Source organism: Tamandua tetradactyla, chromosome 14 (assembly GCF_023851605.1).
Source record: "Tamandua tetradactyla isolate mTamTet1 chromosome 14, mTamTet1.pri, whole genome shotgun sequence".
NCBI classification, from domain to species: Eukaryota; Metazoa; Chordata; class Mammalia; order Pilosa; family Myrmecophagidae; genus Tamandua; species Tamandua tetradactyla.
This window is the reverse complement of record NC_135340.1, coordinates 73514770-73534144: the sequence shown is the minus strand read 5'-3', so window position 1 is coordinate 73534144 and position 19375 is coordinate 73514770. Positions and strand designations below refer to the sequence as shown.

Genomic DNA, 19375 nt, shown 5'->3' with positions numbered 1-19375 from the left:
TAGTTATACTTATTTTTATATTGTACCTGGCCCAAATGAAGAACTGAAGGGTAGAGTGATTCAGTAGCTTGCCCAAATCTTAAACAGCTAGTAAATGGCAGATCTGAGATTTGAACTGAGGTCTTAGTGGCTCCAGATTCCATGGACTTAACTCTAATGATATCCAGTCAAGGAAGCATGGGGGCCAGGCACAGGGGTTCTTCTGGGACAGGATCCTGTTTGGGCAGGTTCCTCCTCAGAGACTGACAAATGGGACTGCAGCAAAGGAAAACGAGATTCAAGGGGGTCTTACTGGCAGGAGTTATATGCAAATTTTATTTTTTGACTGACTAGAGGATGAGTGATAGTGGGGGTCTTGCTGAGCTGACTCCCTCCCTCTATCCAAAAAAATAAAAACAAAAAATTCCCATCATTTTGAAAGGAGCTGAGTCTGTATTCTAAATCCTGTGACTCATAAGAGTGAACACCTTCCATCCCCATTCCCTCTACCATTAACAAATGCATCCTGTTTTGGGGAATGCTTAGTTCACAAACAATCTGCTAACAAGTATTGAGCAGATAACTATGTGCAAAGCATTGTGCTTGGTCCTTGGAGGAAAATGTGGCTCATTAATGATTCTATGGGATGGTTATACTTATTTTTATATTGTACCTGGCCCAAATGAAGAACTGAAGGGTAGAGTGATTCAGCAGCTTGCCCAGGTGTTCCAGACCCATCAGCCTTCCTTGAATTAAGGTATCTTTCCCTGGATGCCTTAGTTTAGACATTTTTATAGGCTTAGAACTGTAGACTTGTAACTTATTAAATTCTTAATAAGAATTTTGTTGGATAAATGAATTATGCAACATTAAAAGAATCAGAAGAATCTCTAAAAAAAACCCTGATGTAATAGAGGAATTTAAGATGGGGAAATCACTATAAGCTGGAGAATTTCAGGAAACTTTTAAGTAGGATCTAGCATAGGGATTTAACTTGGCCTTTAAAGAAGAGAAACACTTGGGTAGATGGAGAAGGGAATGTTTTTTCATGGTTGATGGGCAAAGCAAGGTGGCAGTGGAGGGTCACTATAAAGAGATTGTTAAAGAAGTAAGTATACTGTTTGAAGGAAGTGCAGTGGAACCATAAGAATAGAGCAGAGAATGCATTAGATAATTTAGCTGGTGACTTCTAGACCTTAACCATTAAACCATAAAGTAAACATAGCTTTGAGGTTAATAGGATTTCTAAAATCATACTACTTTGGATTTGAATCCTGGCCCTACCCGCTTACTACCACTCTGCAGTCTTGCACAAATTAATCTTAAGTCTCAGTTTCCTCATGTATAAAATGGGAATAATTATAGTACCTGCTTCATAGGGTTACTGTGAGGAATAATTGTGTTTTAGTTTGAAAAAAGCTGCTGGAATGCAATATAGTAGAACTGGAGTGGCTTTTTATAAAAGGGAATTTAATAAGTTACAAGTTTACAGTTCTAAGCCTATAAAAATGTCCAAACTAAGGCATCCAGGGAAAGATACCTTAATTCAAGGAAGGCTGATGGGTCTGAAACACCTCTGTCAGCTGAGAAATCACGTGGCTGGCATCTACTGGTCCCTTGCTCCTGGGCTCTTTTGCTTTCAGCCTCTGTTCATGGTGTTCCTCATTTTGCTTCTCTGGGGCTGGCATTCATCTCTTGGCCTCCCATGGTTCTCTCCAGGTTCTGGTTAGCTTAACGTCTCATGGCAAAGTCTGCTGGGTTCCAGGTATCTCCAAGCATCCTTATGTCTGTTCTCCAAGTGCCAGCTCTGCTGTCTCCAAAATGTTTCCTCTTTAAAGGACTCCAGTAAACTAATCAAGACCCACCTGGAATGGATCACATCTCCATGTAATCAAATGCCACACCCAAAATTGTATATGCTACATCTCTCTGGAGATAATCTAATAATACTGAATCAGGATTAAAACTTGGCTTTTCTGGGGCACACCATAATTTCAGACTGGCCAAAATGTTAGGGTTAAATATGTAAAATATCTGGTAGTGTCTGGCAAGCCCTCAGAAAAAGCTAATTGCTTTTATCAATATTCATCAAATAGTTGAAAATTGTGTAGTTGATCCTTCCTTCTTTTTCTTAGTAAACCTGTTTCTATGGAATTATGGCCAATTTTTCTGGAATTTCAGCTAGTGATAGCGATTTATGTTCTGTCTCTGTTAAGGCCAGAAGAAACTGTTCTTGCTTGAACCTTTGATTCTGGCCTCCAGTATATCTCACTTGCTTTACATCCACAAATTATAACCAATCTGGATCCTGTTTGCTCAGTTACTAGTATTCCTTCACCTTTTATAATGTCTTTATGTATGCCAGATATCTCTTTGTATTGCATGTGGCCTGATTTTTCTGCTTCTACTTTTCAAGATGAGTTCAATTTGTTATTTCATTTCCTGCCTCTGTGTCTGTGCTCTCCAGATCTCTGAAATGTTTGGGCAGTCACTGGATATGAGAATGCTGCTTGCACTGACTGTTTTGTTACAGATCATTAGCAGGGTGAATCATGGGCATAAAATATACTTGTAATAAATAATTGTCAGTTGATGGAGCCTAATCCCAGACTAGCTTTGGGCCCCCATCATGGACAGGCCTCCTGCCAGGATGCAGTTTCTAACGTCGTCCAGGTCCAGGCTGTTCCCATCAGAACCATTCCCCCTGCCTGGAGGGAAACTCCAGAAGGAGTCTGGCTGTGTCAAAGTCACATAGTGGCCCAAGAGACGGAAGAATGTAGCCTCTCTCTTCTTGTCTCCCAGACACTGCAGTGATTTGGGCTTCCCAGTGCAGTTAATATATAATTAGGAGATGGTTTCTTTTTTGATGAGATTTGTTTCATCTTGTGTAAATTACATGGTTCTTTGTCCCTACTTGCCCCCCAAACATATTTCCTCTTCCTTAAATGACCTAGAACAGTAGGAAATGTGTCAAATGAAAAAGCTTGCTCTGTCGCAGTCCCCCACTCTCCCTTCTCACTTGACAAAAAAGTTCCAGAAACTCTACTTAACCCTTCATCTGAACAAAATTATTATCTCATGACTTGAAAACTCCATGCAGCTTTGGTGCCGACCTCCTTCCTGCCCACCTCTAAAAGGAACAAAGAAGGGAATCTGTACTCTGGATACGAGTGCCAAGGATGGCCAATGGAGCCCATGAGTTCTCCCCACAGAGAGCTGTGGGGAGGACTGCCCTCTACAGGTTATCTGACCATCTGGTCTCTTCAATTTCAGGGGACAGAGACTTGAGCTGAGTTTCTCCAGTTCTGCCTGCTGAGATAATCCCATCTGTCTTGCTCTTCCCATCTTTTTCCTTCCTCATTTAAGATCCCCCTGAGACAATAGCTATAGAGCAAGAGCTATAAAATGTGTCTCAAACCGAGGAGATAGGAGGAGAGCTGCAAGTCTCAACATTTTTAAAAACTAAGAACAAGTGCTTTGAAAATGAGAAGCATTATTAGGATACTCTAAATCAGGGCTTCTCAGGTTGTGTGTGTGTGTATATGTGTTTACATGCACATGTCTGTGTATGTGTACGCATGCATGTGCACAGAAAATCACCTGCAGTCCGAGGGAAAGAGGGTGTTAAGCATGCCTGTCTGGGGAGCCATTCTCAGAGATTCTGATTTAGTAGATCTGGGCTAGGACCCAGGATCTACATTTTTAACAAGCTTCTGGAATGATTCTGATGCAGGTGGTCTGGGGACGTTAGTCTGAGAAATGCTGCTTAAGCTAAAGAAAAGGCAGAGAAATATGTATCCCAAGTAGAAATACATTTTTAAAGCCTCTGGCTGAGAGCCACCAAAATCTAACATCTTATTTCTAGTTCTGGCAAGCTTGGTTCATTCTTTGGGAATAAAGCCTAGTCTGGCTGAGAAGCAGGGATACAGACTTATAAATGTACCTGTGCCCCTGAGATATTGCCCAGCTATAAAGAAGCTATAAAGAGATTGGTTGTGTGTCAGTGTATGGCTACCTTTTGTGCAACAATAGGTTTCTCTCTTATTCTTCATGGAACTGTATCTGCCTGGACAGGAAGACTTGTGAAAGAATGACTTGGAATGAAATGGTGAATTAGCTGATGAATTGGCACTTCCAGTCTTGCAGGGACCTTAGAGCAGCATTTCTCAAAGGGTGGTCCAGATGACCACCTGCATCACAATCTCCTGAGTCCCTTGCCTGAGCTACTGAAACAGAACCTTTGTGGGAAGGGGGTCGGAAATCTATAATTTAAGCAAGCTCCCCAGTTAATACTTATGCATGCTGAGATCAGGAACTGCTGCTGAGAGATGATCTGAGCACCAAGAGCATGGAGGTGACTCGCCTGAAACCATAGAGCCAGTTAATGGCAGAAAAGAATTGACGCTGCTGTCTGCTGATCCCAGGTTCCAGTATCCTTTCCTTTGCTCCATGCTGCCTCAGCCGCACTGCTGTAAGATCTCTCATTGGCTTTCTGTGACATTCTGGGCCCATAAGCAGTGCTTATTTTTCTGGCATATTTTGATCCATTTCTGTCTTGGAGCAAGCCCATATTTAGACAATGGCAGCAGATAGCTGTCTGAGACTGTGGAGAGGAGCACTGCCTATCTAGCAGGGTCTCCCACTGACTGCACCCTGTACCTGAAGGTAGAGAGATCGAATAGGCACGTTCTGAAACCACCAGGAAGCTGCTGACCCTGTAGACTTCTTGACTTTTCCTAACAACCTAGTTAGAGATCTGAATGGAAGGCATATGTGGTTCAGCATCAGCTTTTACAACTGAGGAAACAAGAGGGCAGTAACCTCCCTTCAGACAGGAGGCACATGATGTCTCTGAGGGAAAGATGCATTCAGAATTGCTCAAGGGCAGGAAAAAGTCCAGAGAGAACCAGAGCTGAGCTGGTAATGAAGAGACTCAGAGCCTATCAGAGCCTAGATGGAACTAACAAGAGAACCGTATGATGAGTAGGAAAATCCCAAGTTGATTCTTTTCATTTCTGTGTGTAAAATGACCAATATGGATAAGAGAAGAGTATGCTCACCCAAATCTCTCCTTGGCTGCCCTCTGAAGCTCCAGGGACACCCTGTCAACTCAGGTGCCCTTGATGCTCTACAGAGCTGCTGGCAAAGCATTAGGAGCTCGGAGCCTTGCAAGGAGCAAGTATGAATTTTCTAGACCAGGTCTCTGTTGTAAAGCCAAGTACCTTTTATAAGTGACTATTTTAAAAAACGGTGTTTCTTATTCCTTTCATTTTCACATACATTCCTAAGTATTCTTCTTTCTTTTCTTTTTCATGGTGAATATGGTATAATAACTGGGTAGAACTGGGGCAGGTGGGATAGAAAGATCTTCCTTTTACTCATCCCACAAAAATTGAGTGCCTTGTTTGTGCCTTGATAGCCTGTACTCTGTGTGTTTGGTAGCAGGCAAAAAGCAGAATTAGTAAAATACAATTTAGTGGGAGAAGACAAAGGTGCTTCAGGAGTTACTCTCCAGAATGACAAGGGCTATGGTGGAAGTGTGTACAAGGTACTGAGTAAACAGAGAGAAGGGAAAAGGAGCTCCTTCTGCCCGAGAGAGTTAGGAAAGGCTTCAGAGAGAGATGACTGTAAAATGAATGTAAGAAAAAAAGTTCATTTATTTAAAGTCATCAAGGAAATGACCTTTAAAAGAATACAGGGAGTGGGAGAGAGGAGATAGATTAGCTTTAAAGATTTTTTAAAAAGAGGAGATCTCTAGTATTTTAGAGCAGCTAGAAGTAAAAACCTAAAATTGTGAAATCATAACCGATGCCAACGTCTGAAATATGTTCTACAACTAATTGTGGTGCTGTGCTTGGAAACTTATAACTTTTTTGCATATATGTTATTGTTCACAAAAAAAGGAAGGAAAAAAATGTCAATTGTGATGATAAAAAAAGTATTTAAGCCCTCTAGGCTCCTATATTCTGGAGCAGCTAGAAGGAAAAATATGAGAGGATCGTATGGGAGCCCATGGCAAACTCTGATATCTGTCCTGTAACCACTTTTTGAAGAGTGCTTTGAAAAACTATTGCTTTTTTATTTCTTTGCTTTGTTATATATGTTATACTATACAATGAAAAAAATTAAAGTAGATCAAAAAAAGGGGAAAGATGCTAAGTTATTTTAAAGGGGAAAGAGAACATGCTTGGTTTTACAGTGAAGCAGAAAAAGGCAATTTAAATGAGAAGATGAGAAGGGCTATAATAGAGGAGAGAGGTAGAAGAAAAGGAGCATTGTAGCAACCAGATTTTGCCACATAGCAGTATCTCTTAATGCAGTGGTTGGAAAATACCTCTGGAGAGTATCCAAAAGACTAGGAAGGGCTGGGTCTCCTGTTGCAACCCAGACAGGTGATCCAGGTTCCACCACCTCCTTCTTAGACCCAACCTACTCCACAAGCACTTCAACGGCAGGGACCAGTTGTTTCCTTTGCATCCCTCAAGTCCAGCACAGTACCACCCCACGGTCATAGCTTGATAAATGTTTATTTACCGAATGAATGACAATCCTTGATCTATGACAAAGATCCTAGAGGGCTCTGTGAGCCAGGAGGGCAAGTGGCCTGCATTGGGGTGGGGGTGGGGGGGTGAGGTACTAGTACTTGTTTTTCTCCAGTTACTTTTATTTCCTAACTCTTTCCCCTGACTCTGTGGTGTCTATCAATAGTATTGAAGCACTGCAGATAATTTGTGCCCTTTTGTGGTAGGCCTTTAGGTATTCATCCCCATTTATTAAATCTAAGGGATAATGGAATGGAAATTAGAATACAAAACAAAGAGGATCCTAACATGACAATCTCATAATTTTCTTTCAGATGAAGTAGACTGTGTTTTGAGGAGAGCAGAGAAAGCATAGACATCCAGGAGTCCTGTCACAGGAGTGGCATTTTAGAAGACCAGCACAGCATATCATTGCCAGGGTCTTCAGAGACATGGGGCCTGGTTCTCTCTCTCTGCTGTGGCTGTTGGTGCTTGGCCCAGGGGCGTAGTCCCCAGTCTGTGTAACCTCTGGTCAAGGCTAATCCCAGGCCTATTTCTCTGAGTCCTTGCCTTTCTATGCAACATTGTGATGGCAAATAATCCTTTAAGAAACAGTGACTCCTCTTGAGATGATAGCTTTCTCTGCCCCTTAAAGGAGGACTAGGCTGTCAGTCTTTTGAAATTTTTGCCTGAGAACCCCAGAACTTGCTGTTAGCTTCCTGGCACTCTTTACTATTGTTCAGATTGGGCTGCCTGGGCTTCTGTTATCTGATACTGCCCATTTCTGTTTTTCAGGGGAGAATTTGGTTTGCGAGAGTACTCAGAGGTTAAGACTGTGACAGTAAAGATCCCCCAGAAGAATTCCTAAGAAGGTCAAGAAGGAAGATGAAGGCCAACCTGCACGATTCTCCCTCTCTGATTTCTCTGTGGGGCCTAGCTCTCAGGAATACAAAGTTGTTACATGGTCCTTATTTAAAGATTTAAATGATAACATGTAGGCCAGGCAGGTCACTGCATAAGAAAAGCAACCCAGCCAGGTGTGGTTTCTTAGCACTCTTGTCAGAGGTCACCTTAATGATACCAAATATTGGGGAAGTTGGATAAAGGTAAGAGCAGCAGCTGTCACACACATCCAGTATCTCTTTCTGGGAACGGTATGATTTGATGCCTTTTGTCACAAAGAGAACTTTTCTTGCGGCAAGGTGGCTTTCCATTTGTTTTCATTCGCCCTGTTCCAGGCTCTCCCCACTCACTCACCCCTCACTCCTCCGAGGAGATCTCAGTTGAGCTCATTTGGGGCAGATGTTTGGGCCGGGAACAATTTTCCAAGGTTTTGCAGCCAAATTACCGTTTCATGTTATCCATTTCTTCAAAGCAAAACATGAAATGGTTTTAGTTAGAACCAGACCAGACTGAAAATGCCAGGAGCTGGTAAACTGCACATGTACTAAGAAGTAAAAACTTGAGCTATTCTTGACCCAATCTGGTTTTCTTGTATCCATAAATAACTTGAGTGAAAGAAAAATCAGGAAGATGGAGACCCAGAGGCCATCATGTTTGTAGTTCACAGCTTCTGAGTTTGCTGCACAGTTTCATTTTATTTGTGTATGTGTATGTGTATGTGCGTTTAATTCCTTTTCTCAGTTAATCTGGAATAATGGTGGGGGGGCGCGATTGTTTTCATAGATAAAATCTTTTCTAAAACTTATCTTATAAAACCAATTTTTTAAAAAAAGATCTGAGGAGGCTTGAGATTTTAGAAAAAGGGGAATCTGGATGCTTTGCAGAGATAATCAATTTCCAATATTGACAGACAATTCTTACTAAGTGAATTGTTCTGTGGTTGGAATCTACAGCTTCTTCTGCATCCCACCCCCCACTGACTAACACCTGCTGCTCCCAGTGCTGTGGTGTTACTGGGGCTCTGTTGTGTGTCTAATGTGCCCTAAAACCATGATCAAGTAACCTTGGAAATTCTGGCCAAGCCTAGGGGTTTCCCTTTCCATTAGCAGAGTTCTGTTGTGCCATGACTGTCATGCTCCACAGAGCTGCTTCTGTCACATCCAGAAGCTCACCCACACCCCCTTTTTACCCTGGCATTGCCTCTCAGTGAGCAAGTGTTGGCCTACAGAGGGGGAGGCCTGAGGCAGGCCCTGCTTCCTTTCCTGCTTTCCAGTGAATCCCCCAGTTTGATGTGAGCGATGTGAGCTCCTTTCTTTCTTCCCACTTTCCTGCTGCAGAATCCAATCCAGTCTCTAACCTAGATGAAGATCATTTATTTAAAACTACCAAACATAATCTAGAGTATGTGGAATATGAGCAACATGTATTTAGCCTTCTGTATTTAACAGTTGTATGCTTTCTAACCATACCAGTTTTCTATTTATAACCCTTGTCTATTCATGATGTTTTAAAGAAATTTCAATTTGCTGTTATTTACAAACGACAGTGCATTCAGAAGCCAAATGCTTTGACAGATGCCATGTTTTTGAGTTCTTCAGTGTGACTGTCATGCTCTCATCCTATAGCCTGTGTCCAAATGAAAATACCCATTAACACACTAGTTACCTTTGAACTGCAATATAGAATGTGAAAATGAAGATTTATTTCTTTTAATTTACTTAAAAAGAAACCTCTGTCCTAGCAATAAAGCATTTATATTGTTTACTCTTTGAGATTATTTGGCTGTGTTTATAATCTTTGTGTCATACTAAGTACATTTGGGTCCTTCCTTCAGTTGCTGGGATTTTCAGCTGTGGTGCTGGCCCTGGTTACTGAGCAGAAGTCTGGGAGGGTGTTTTTACAGAATGCTTTAAGGTAAACAGGACCCTTCTTTTCTGACACTATTTAAATGCATATAGTTTAGTGTCACAAATAAATATAACCATATATGAAATAGTTTCTAAGACATTTTTAATTCAAAATAGCTTCCATGAAAGCTAGAATGTGGAGTTTTTAGGGCCTTGTTTTCACAAACATGGGCTACACAGCACACTCAGCATTGGTGTGTTACAGCATTTCGCAGTAGCTTTTTATTTATCAGAGTGAAATGAAGTCAGAGGCTGACAACCTAATGCAATATTATTGCAGCTGTAAAATAAAGCCGTAAATGGTGACTCTGCTACCAGCTAGAGCTTGTTTTTGCTCCCTGTGTTCTCGGAGTTGAGCTTTGTGGGGAATGATTCCCACCCTGTAGATCTGCACATTCTCCCCTTTCCAACTGTTGGACTCTCCACCCAAGATCTCCATCTAGTCAGGAGCTACGAAAACTAGAACAAACGACTTGGCCATAAAGGAAATCACACGTGGGGAAAAAGATGCATTCCTCTGGACTCTGGGGTTCATTTCACTGTCTGTTCTTATCTTGTCCTTCAGAGGAATAAATTGAATATGGGAAAATGCAGTCCCTGGGGCACTGGGGTGAGCTCTGCAATGTAAGACTTGGGACTCCCATGTATTCACCTTATGTTCAATATACTGAGCCATCAGGAAGAAACTGAGAAAGTGATGGACATAGGGTAATCATTTAAACATCCTCTGTAAAGTCCATTATAAAGCTTAAAGCTAGCAGGAGCCAGGAATATGACAGGCATAACTTTATGGTTTTTCAAAACATAAAGTTCCTCAATCCTTGTCCCTTTACCATCCTGACAGCGCCAAATGAAGATAACTTTACAAATGTTATTAATGACTAACATACAGCCACTCATCAGTCATTTGTCATTAGTACAGTGTATTTATGGTCATTGTTTACTGTTAACCTCTTGAGATTTCCAGAATACTTTTCCTCCAAAATATCCTCAGTGAATGCATTGTAATGATCTCGTTCATACTCATACTATTGTAGAACATAAAGGGCAAGGATATCCTTATAATGTAGGGATTAAAGAACAGAAGGAAACAGTGAATCTGCTGAGCTCTCTAGTACAATAGTGAGACACTTAAGAAATGAGGAAAATCTAAGAGAGCAGTTAATGGGAGAGGTGAGCTTTGAACTGGGATTGAGGAGGAATATAATTTTAGTTGGCAAAGGAGCAAGAAGATATTCCTGGTAAAAGGAATAACCTGCAAAGATACAGAGGTGACACTGAGCTTGACACACTTGTGTGATCGTGAAGAGATAGGCTGGCAAGAGCAGAGAGTGCTGGTAAAAGGGGGTGATGGAATACAGTACATAGAACTGGTATTACAGGATCAGATTGCAGAAGTTCTTGAGTCAGCCAGAGGGGGGTCCCATCATAATGCTATAGAAAATACTAATGGTTTTGAGCTGGAGAGTGTTGACAGCAGTATTTAGAGGGTAGAGTGGACAGAAGGAAGAAGAGACTGATCTCGAGGCAAATTTGATATGATCCTGGCTTGGTCTGTGGGGATGGAGAGAAAGGAAACAAATCAATGGAAAAATCACCAGAACTTGAAAGAACATGAAAGAATGACAAGAAAAATGGATACATTTCCAAATCCCAGCGAGAAGGGAAATGGAGTACCCTGGTCAGAAATTGAAACTCAAAAGCAAGATTTGGGGGAAAGATCTTGGCTTCAGACATTTGGAAGTGTAAATTTGGGGCTGATGAGCCATCTATATAGAAATCTCCAGTAGTCACTCAGGTGACTGTACCCAGGCCTGAACATAAAAGCAATAGCTCTGTGTACAGAGGGTGAAAATAAAAACAAAATCAGGGTCCAGGAAAAAGAACCCAGCAAAAGAAATGGAGGCTGTAGTCAGAGACATAGGAGGAAAGTGAGTCAGGTGTACCACGACAGAAACCCAGAGGGTGAACGAAAGGAGGGCAGGCAGCAAAGGGTTGAGAGAATAAGATGGTTTGAGAGGCCCTTGCATCCCAGGGTTTGAATTGATCTGTTGATTTATGAGGTAGGGAGTGGTGGTGTCAGACTTGAACTTACACTGCTAGCCACGGGGGTGGTAAGCAGCAGTCAGGCTTTACATCGTCAGCTATGTGGACCTGCCAGGGCTACACCATGCTTACAGGTGAAATCTCAGCCATTAGCATCATTAAACCTCAGGAGTCTTAGTGCAGATCCATTGACAATCAGCCAGTATTTACCATGCACTTGCCCTCTTCTGCCCTGTGCTAGCTCTCACCCCCTCAGAACCTCACAGAAAGAAGTCATAAGCAATGATAAGTGCCACATTAAGGTAGAAGAAATTAGAGGAGGGAGAGGAGAAAGCTGGCCTGGAAAAAAGGTGTTAAAGAGTAATGAGAACTGACTTGTTAAAGAGTAAAGAGGAAGGATATCAAGACTGCTGGGAGAACAATATCAGTGAGATTTTAGTGTCTATTGGCAGGATTCTTTGGCAGGAATTGGGGTGCAGGTGCAGCCGGAACAAAAATGCTAATTGCCACTTATCTGTATTTATATAGTCATGTATTTTTGTTTTTTTAGTTTTGTTGTTGTTGTTGACTAGTATCACAGACATTTAAAATCAGTCACAAGAATAATCAAATTGTAACAGCAACAACAAAATCACATGAATTAAAAATGGGAGTAAAGAAAAAAGCGAAGTTGAGAAACTGCATCAAGGCAGAATGAGGCTAGAAGATAATTACTTCTTTGGGGACAGTGCTGTCTGCTGTGGGGAGTAGCCACCTCTGCATACTCAGTGATCTTAAGAAATTAACCTCCTCCCCCTTTTTCTTTTCTTTTTTCCTTTCCTTCTCTCCCTCCCTCCACCAGTGTTTATTATGGCAGACACCAGCACAGGTGCTAGGCATACAAAGCAAGCCAGATACAGCTGCAGCTCTTGTGAAGCTCACAGTTTAAGGCAGCTCACATCCAATAGTCAGTGGCTTTCTTTGCTTTCTGACTGTAACTCCTTGCCAGGCACATGCATCCAGTGTATGGAAGGATAACATGCAGTGCCCTTCCCTAGGGCTTCTTGGTTGATAATCCAGAACGACAACTCTGAGGATTCCCACAGAGACAGCCAACTAGAGGTGTCTTAGAGTGAAAAACGCATTGCAGTGGAGGATCAGAAAAATGATCAGAAATCCTGACTTTGAGCCCCCTATTTCCCATTTACACGGGTGTGTCTTTGGGCAAGTCACTTAACTATTACGGATCTCAGTCTCCTCCTCTGAAGCATCAAGATGATCATTCCCACCCTGCTTACCTCACAGAGTTTGGGAGTAAACAGCATTATGGATGATATATTTCTTCAACTGAGATGTCATGCCGTGTGCGCACAACTCTTAAAACAACTACAAATTCTTTTAAATGACTGTTCTAGTTTGCTAGCTGCCAGAATGCAACACACCAGAGATGGATTGGCTTTTAATAAAAGGGGATTTATTTCATTAGTTCTTCAGAGGAAAGGCAGCTAACTTTCCACTGAGGTTCTTTCTTACTTGGGAAGGCACAGGGTGATCTCTGCTGGCCTTCTCTCCAGGCCCCAACAACTTTCCCTGGGGTGATTTCTTTCTGTGTCTCCAAAGGCCTGGACCAAGCTGTGCGTGCTGAGATGAGGTATGCTGAGCTGCTTGGGCTGTGCTACGTTGAGTCTCTCATTTTAGCACCAGCCAATTAAATCAAACATCATTCATTACAACAGGCACGCCTCCTAGCTGACTGCAGATGTAATCAGCAACAGGTGAGGTTCACATGCCATTGGCTCATGTCCACAGCGATAGATCTAGGCACCTTCATCTGGCCAAGTTGACAACTGAATCTAACTACCACAATGACGTTTGTTGCTTTGCTGATCAATCAATAGGACATCGTAATTCAGAATTTCTCACTCAGTGTTGAAGCCATGATATAGACCCTGACTAGGATAGGTTTCCTGCAGGGGTCCAGGGTGACCTCCTTATATAGAGGCTGAACCTCATCTGAATTCCCCAAGCCAGCTAGAGGCAAAGGGAATGAATGCAGTGCTATACATTTTTTTCAATCTTGAAAGTTTTCATTCCATCCTAGTCTCTTGAGCAATAAATATACGATAGGAATAATCTATTCCTTGGAAATATGATAGGACTAACTCACCTGCCATCTTTTGTTATTGTTTCAACTCCTTTTTATTCTAATGATTTTTAAAATAATAGCTGTTTTGAGAGAGAAAAAATTAACATTTTATTTTTTAACTATTTCATATTAACAGGAAAGTTGCAAAACTAATACAGAAACAATACATAGAACTCCAACATACCCCGACCCAGATACCCAAACTTACACATTTGTTTTATCATTGTATATTTATTCTCTGTATCTGTGTATCTGTCTCTATTATTTATCACTATCAATCTATCATCTATATATCATTTTCTAAACATTTGCAAGTAGATTGCATATATCATGCTCTATCACTTAACACTTCTATGTATATTTCTTGAGAACAAGGACTGCGCTGTCACTGTCTTTTCTACAAGCTTTGGTCCTACATATTCAACACATTGTTCAGATACTCTGTAGAATGATAAGAAGAACCTCAGGCTCTGGCCAGGCTGTCAGTGCCACCCTGAATTTCTTAAACAGCAACTCTTAATCAATGGAGACTGGCTAGGAATGAGAGCGTGGAAAAGTCCACTCTGGAACGGCATGCAGCCCTCTTCCTAAACATGTACATCATCTAATTCTCACTTGGTTATTGGCCAGATTCAAAGGAAGATCAGCTTGCCATTTAGTCTTTGATGTAAAACTGCTTGGATAATGTTTCCTTTGGCCATTTATCTATTTATCAAGGAGGAAACTAAAACCCGAGAGTGGCAAAGGCCTCTCTCCTGCAGGAGTGTGAGTGCTTCTCAGTGGTTTCAAGGTCTTGGGCTTTGCTTTTTAAAATTTGCTTCTGAAGAGCAAATCCCTATCCTTTTCCTTTTCATGAAATAGATGTTATTTATCAAGTGGTCTTGAGTTGCCCTATTTCTTTTAAACATGGTTTCCTCAGTCTGTTTTCAGACATATGCAGCTGGTTTCATATTTTATCTTCCGGGCAGGATAAAAATTACACTGTCCCAACACTCCTGCACTGGAAAGAACAGAGAGCCCTCCAATCCCTACCCTATCTTCAGCCAAGTATGGGGATTCTAGGACCCTGGGAAGACCTCTGGCTTTCTGGTTCCAGACACTTACATCTAATTTATGGAACAATAATATGGTACCTTTTCTGAGTCCCTCTCGTTACTTTAGAGTAACAATTCTCAAGATTCCATGGAGGTAGCATAGCAGCAATAACGAGAACCCATGGTGCATCTCTAGTTTGCCATAGGTTGGCAAACCCAAGGGGAGAGTCTGTTAATTGAACAGCTGAGGTCCTGGTCTAAATTTCCCAAGTTAGGGTCATTCATAAACAACACCGGATTCTTGTAAAATTGAATAAAATCCAGATGCCACTTGTTAATACAATTAGCTCATGCTCCCAGGTGGCCCTGAGGGAGGTGTGACGCCCACAAACACTTTCAGAATCTACAGCAATGTCCACTCCAGCCCCAACCTGTGTGTGCTAAAAGAAAAGCTGTGGACTGCCCTGCCCAAGGGAGGTGGGGGGACAGAGACTTCTCAGGCAAAGGCTGGGGGGTGTGCTTATGGGTGTCCACCCATCTGACTTTGAAGTTCAGATCTGACACACTCTAATTCCAGAAAAGGAAGCCTATCAATAACATAAAGAGCTTCTGCGGTGGGGCAAAAAACCAGAATACTAAAGTGTTCCACCACTGTAGCTGGGAGCCATTGGAAAATTAGTTAACCTTCCAAACCTTCAGTGCCCCCATCTGTAAAATGGAGCAAATGACCTATTTCATGTGTTGTATTGAAGGATGAATGAGAAAATGCACATAAATGTACTTAACAGGGCTTGACCATTGTAAGAACTCAAAAACTAGCAATTAATACAATAAATAAATTAATCAGTACCACTGGTTCCATAGACTCCGAGAGGTTATAAATCTCACATTCCTCTGGGGTTGGACCAGCACTTCAATGGCTTTGGGTTCCTGAGAAGAAGCCAGACAGGAGGATACCTTCATTAAGGTGTGCTTAGGTGATGTGGTTTCCATCAATAACTTTGGTGACTCTTGGGAAGTTGGGAGGATAATGACCATTTAAAAATACTTGTCTGTGCCTAGTTAGTTCTACTCCATCTGCCTGGTCACTGAGGTCCAGAGACTTAACATAGAAGATGTTGCCCTGGCTTCTATTTACTTGAAAGAACAAATGGCAAGAAGGGGCAAAGGTTAAATTGGCCAGGCAAGCAAAAGCCTAGAACAGGCTTTGCCACCATGTACTGAATAAATGTTAGCTGTGTTGATGTTGTTTATACCAGGCTCAAGGAACATGATGGCTTTTTTGCCTAGGAAAAAAAAATCATTTGTGTGGTTTGAGAATTTCAATTGAACCACAGTGGACACAGTGGAGATCCTCAAGAAGGTGATGGTAAAACCCCTGAAGAGTCTGAAAAGGCATCTCCTATCACCAGAGCTACAAAATGTGACTCTCTAAAAGCTCTCAGCCCTTCAGAGAAGCAGGGGCTGCTCTGGCCCAGATGTTGAAAACAGAAATTCTTTCCCAAGCAAGGGGCTAAGTTAAATCAACTAAGTCCAAAGGATCACATATAGCAACACTGGGAAAAAAAATAGCAAAAAACCCAGAACATAATCTTCAGTTGCCTGTTTGTGCTGTTTCATTCCCACACAAAACTGTTATTCTTGAAAACTAGTTAGAAGGCTTGCCCACAAGATGATCTGATAACCTTAAAAAACCTAGGAAAAATGAACCCACCCTGGAAACCCACTCATTCCTGAAGGCTCGGTTTGCGGCGTGATGAGCTGGGATTCTGATGTGGCTTTTTTTGTTCATTCCTCTCAAAGATAACAAATTAAAGTGCAAAGCCACATCTATATTGGAAACGCTTGTCATTTTTATTTCCACTTATCCTCAGCGATATCAAGGGCTTTGTCATAAATAAGCTTGTCAGGAATTCTCTTCAGGAAACTAAACCACAGTTTTGGTCTTGTCTATTCAACACATTGTTCAGAATTGTTTTGGTAACCTTTAAAGCCCTACTCTAGGAGAGAGGTTCCCATACTCCCCAATGAAATTCTTTCCTATTCTGAAGGTCATTAAGACTTTGGAAGATGTGCTTATTTGCGTGGGTTTGAGTCACATATCCGTGTCCCCAGCGGAGGGGGCAGGAAGGTAGAATGCTTGTGAGGCAAAGGGGTTCCACGTAGCGACCAGGTTGGGTCTCCTGTGCTAGGCCAAGTCCCCCTGGGGAAGAAGGAAGAGCCTGTGGGGTGCTCAGCCAGGGCTACCTACAAGGGAGGGGTCACTGCTATGGTAGATACCCAGCATGTGAACAGATCTAAAGAGCTGAGGCAGAGCTCTTAGGAAGGCTATGCAAACCCTGACTTGGGCAACTTTGCCTTCAATACCCCAACCTGCGAGATATGATCTCCCCCTACCCCTTTCAAAACCTGCTCATAAAAATATTTGATAAATTCACATACACTCAGGAAGATATGACTGGTAAGGCTCAAAGTATTGCCTCTCTCGGGAATGCTTGCATTTGAGCAGGAGAGAAGTTGTCAGTCAAGGCACCTTGTCCTAACTGGTCCAGGAGGATCTGCAAGGGAATGAAAAATAGAAGAGATCTTCTTGACTATCCATCTTTCAGAAGTATGTCCCACCTCTCTCTGCAGGAACAGAAAGCACTAGAGAACAGGTGTGTCTGTGTTAAGATACAGCTTTCCGTGCTGGGTCTTCTCCAATTCTAACTGACTATTTTCGTAATTTTCTTTAACTTCTGACTGGTTTCACTTTCTTGTAGTGAACCCCAAGCTATTCTTCTTTCCTCTGATCAAAACTGAGATTTGCACTGAAAGTGCCCTTTTGCCACCGCCTAATCCTGAAGCTGTTAAAACGATGCTCTGGCTACATACAGTTAGAAACATTTCAGGGATACCAGGCACCACTTTTCAGAAGGATAATTATATCTTCTAGAGCCTACCACTTAAAATATAGATTTAGTCAGCAATCATATAATAGAGTTTTAAGAGTTAAGACTTATATTGTGAATTACTGATTATATATGTAGAACGGAATGATATGTTGAGAATGTTTGTGTTTCTTTGTTGTCATATTTAAAAAAAATTTTTAATTAATTAAAAAAAAAGAGTTGACTTAACTCTTTGAAATCACTCAGTCTAGGACCCTCATTTTAAAGATTTAGAGAATGAGCCCAAAAGAGAAGTGACTTCCACATGGTGTTCTAGTTTTCTAGCTGCTGAAATGTGATATACCAGAAATGGAATGTTTTTTTTAAAAGGGAGAATTTAATAAGCTGCTAGTTTATAGTTCTAAGGCCAAGAAAATGTCCCAATTAAAGCAAATCTATAAAAATGTCCAAATTAAGGCACCAAGAAGAGGTCACCTTCACTCAAGAAAGGCTGATGAATTCCCTCTTGACTAGAAAGGCACGTGGTGAACATGGTGTCATCCGCTAGCTTTCTCTCCAGGCTTCTTGTTTCAGGAAGCTTTCCCTGGGACCTTTTCCTTTTTCCTCTCCAAAGCCTCGCTAGCTGGTGGACTCTCTGCTTCTAGCGGCAGTGGCATTCTCATCGTTCTGGCAGCTCTCTCAGATTTCAAACTTTTTCCAAAATGCTCCTCTTTTAAAGGATTCCAGTAAAGTAATCCAGACCCACCTGGAATGGGTGGAGACATGTCTCCTTCTAATCGTTTAATACCCACAATTGATTGAGTCACATCTCTGTGGAGATAACCTAATCAAGTTTTCAACCTATAGTACTGGATAGGGATTAGAAGTAACAGCTGCCTTTACAAAATGGAATTAGGATTAAAACATGGCTTTTCTAGGGTGCATAAATCCTTTCAAACCAGCGCACATGGTAAACCTTTAAACTCAGGTCTTGTGACTGAAGTCCAATCCTTTTCCTCCTCGGCCTCAAGGGAAAGAATTTTGGGGAAACTGAATCCCCCGTATTACTTTACAGCAGTAAAACAGAATCATTAATTACCATGTTTCCAGAGAGGTTCATGCAGTGTCTTTTAATAGAGCCCACTAGTATCCACTAAACACATCATCACTCAGTTCACCAGATTAGTTTAAAGGAAGCATGGGTTGGAGGGCAAGGGTCCTAGAACCAGAAACGTCTTTCTTGTGTAGAGAAGTACAATTGAGAGAGAAAGCTGCTAGGGGCTACAGTGGTGTGAGGGTGAGGGTTCTTGTGATTTGGAGATCTTGGCATTGGAAACCTGATTTTTACTTGCTGTCCTGTATCCAAGCAGCTGTGTAACTTGGCCAAGTCATGCTCCTCTCAGAGCTCACTTTTCTTACCTGTAAAATAGGAATCCTGAGTGGGAAGGGAATAGCATCCTTGAGGGCAGTAGTTCTTAAACGTGGCAGTAGTTCTTAAACTTGGCAGTAGAATCACTTTGGGCAATTTGTTAAAAACGGCTTCCCTACCCCACCCTGTTATTCTGATTCTGTTTAACTGGGATAAGGTCTGGAAATCTGTATTTCTTGTTGTCCGTTTTGTTTTAAATGTGAACTATTTTTAGTTATTTTTGAATAGTTGATTGCATGCATTAAAAAATCTAAAAACTAAGAAAAAATTATATGCTTTCCTTCCAATACCTTGTCCTAGTCCCCCAGTCCTCCTTCCAGAAGCAAACCTGAGATGGATTTCTTGGTATCATTCCAAATATGTCAGCTACATTTTTAACATACAGCCCAAGTGATTGCAACGCAGCTGGTCTCAAGAAAAGTGTTTTGGGGGACCCTGATCTAGGGTCTCCTTATTTAACAGATGAGGGAGCTGAGGCTCAGAGAGATTAAAACATCATAGCACTTCCCTCACAGAGAGTACAGCAAATGAAAGCAGATCCTCTGTGCAATGCTCTTAGTT

General features: G+C 41.7%; 1 protein-coding gene across 1 annotated transcript in view; it reads left to right on the top strand.

Annotated features, from left to right (window-relative positions):
- The window catches only part of ALDH1A2 (aldehyde dehydrogenase 1 family member A2), a 103740-nt gene extending 94560 nt beyond the window's left edge, over positions 1–9180 (top strand). Inside the window, exon 13 of the mRNA XM_077128028.1 lies at positions 7296–9180. Within this exon, the coding sequence (XP_076984143.1) occupies positions 7296–7368 (73 nt within the window). The 3' untranslated portion in view covers positions 7369–9180. The remainder of the gene's footprint in view (positions 1–7295) is intronic.
- The last annotated feature ends 10195 nt before the right edge of the window (positions 9181–19375 follow it).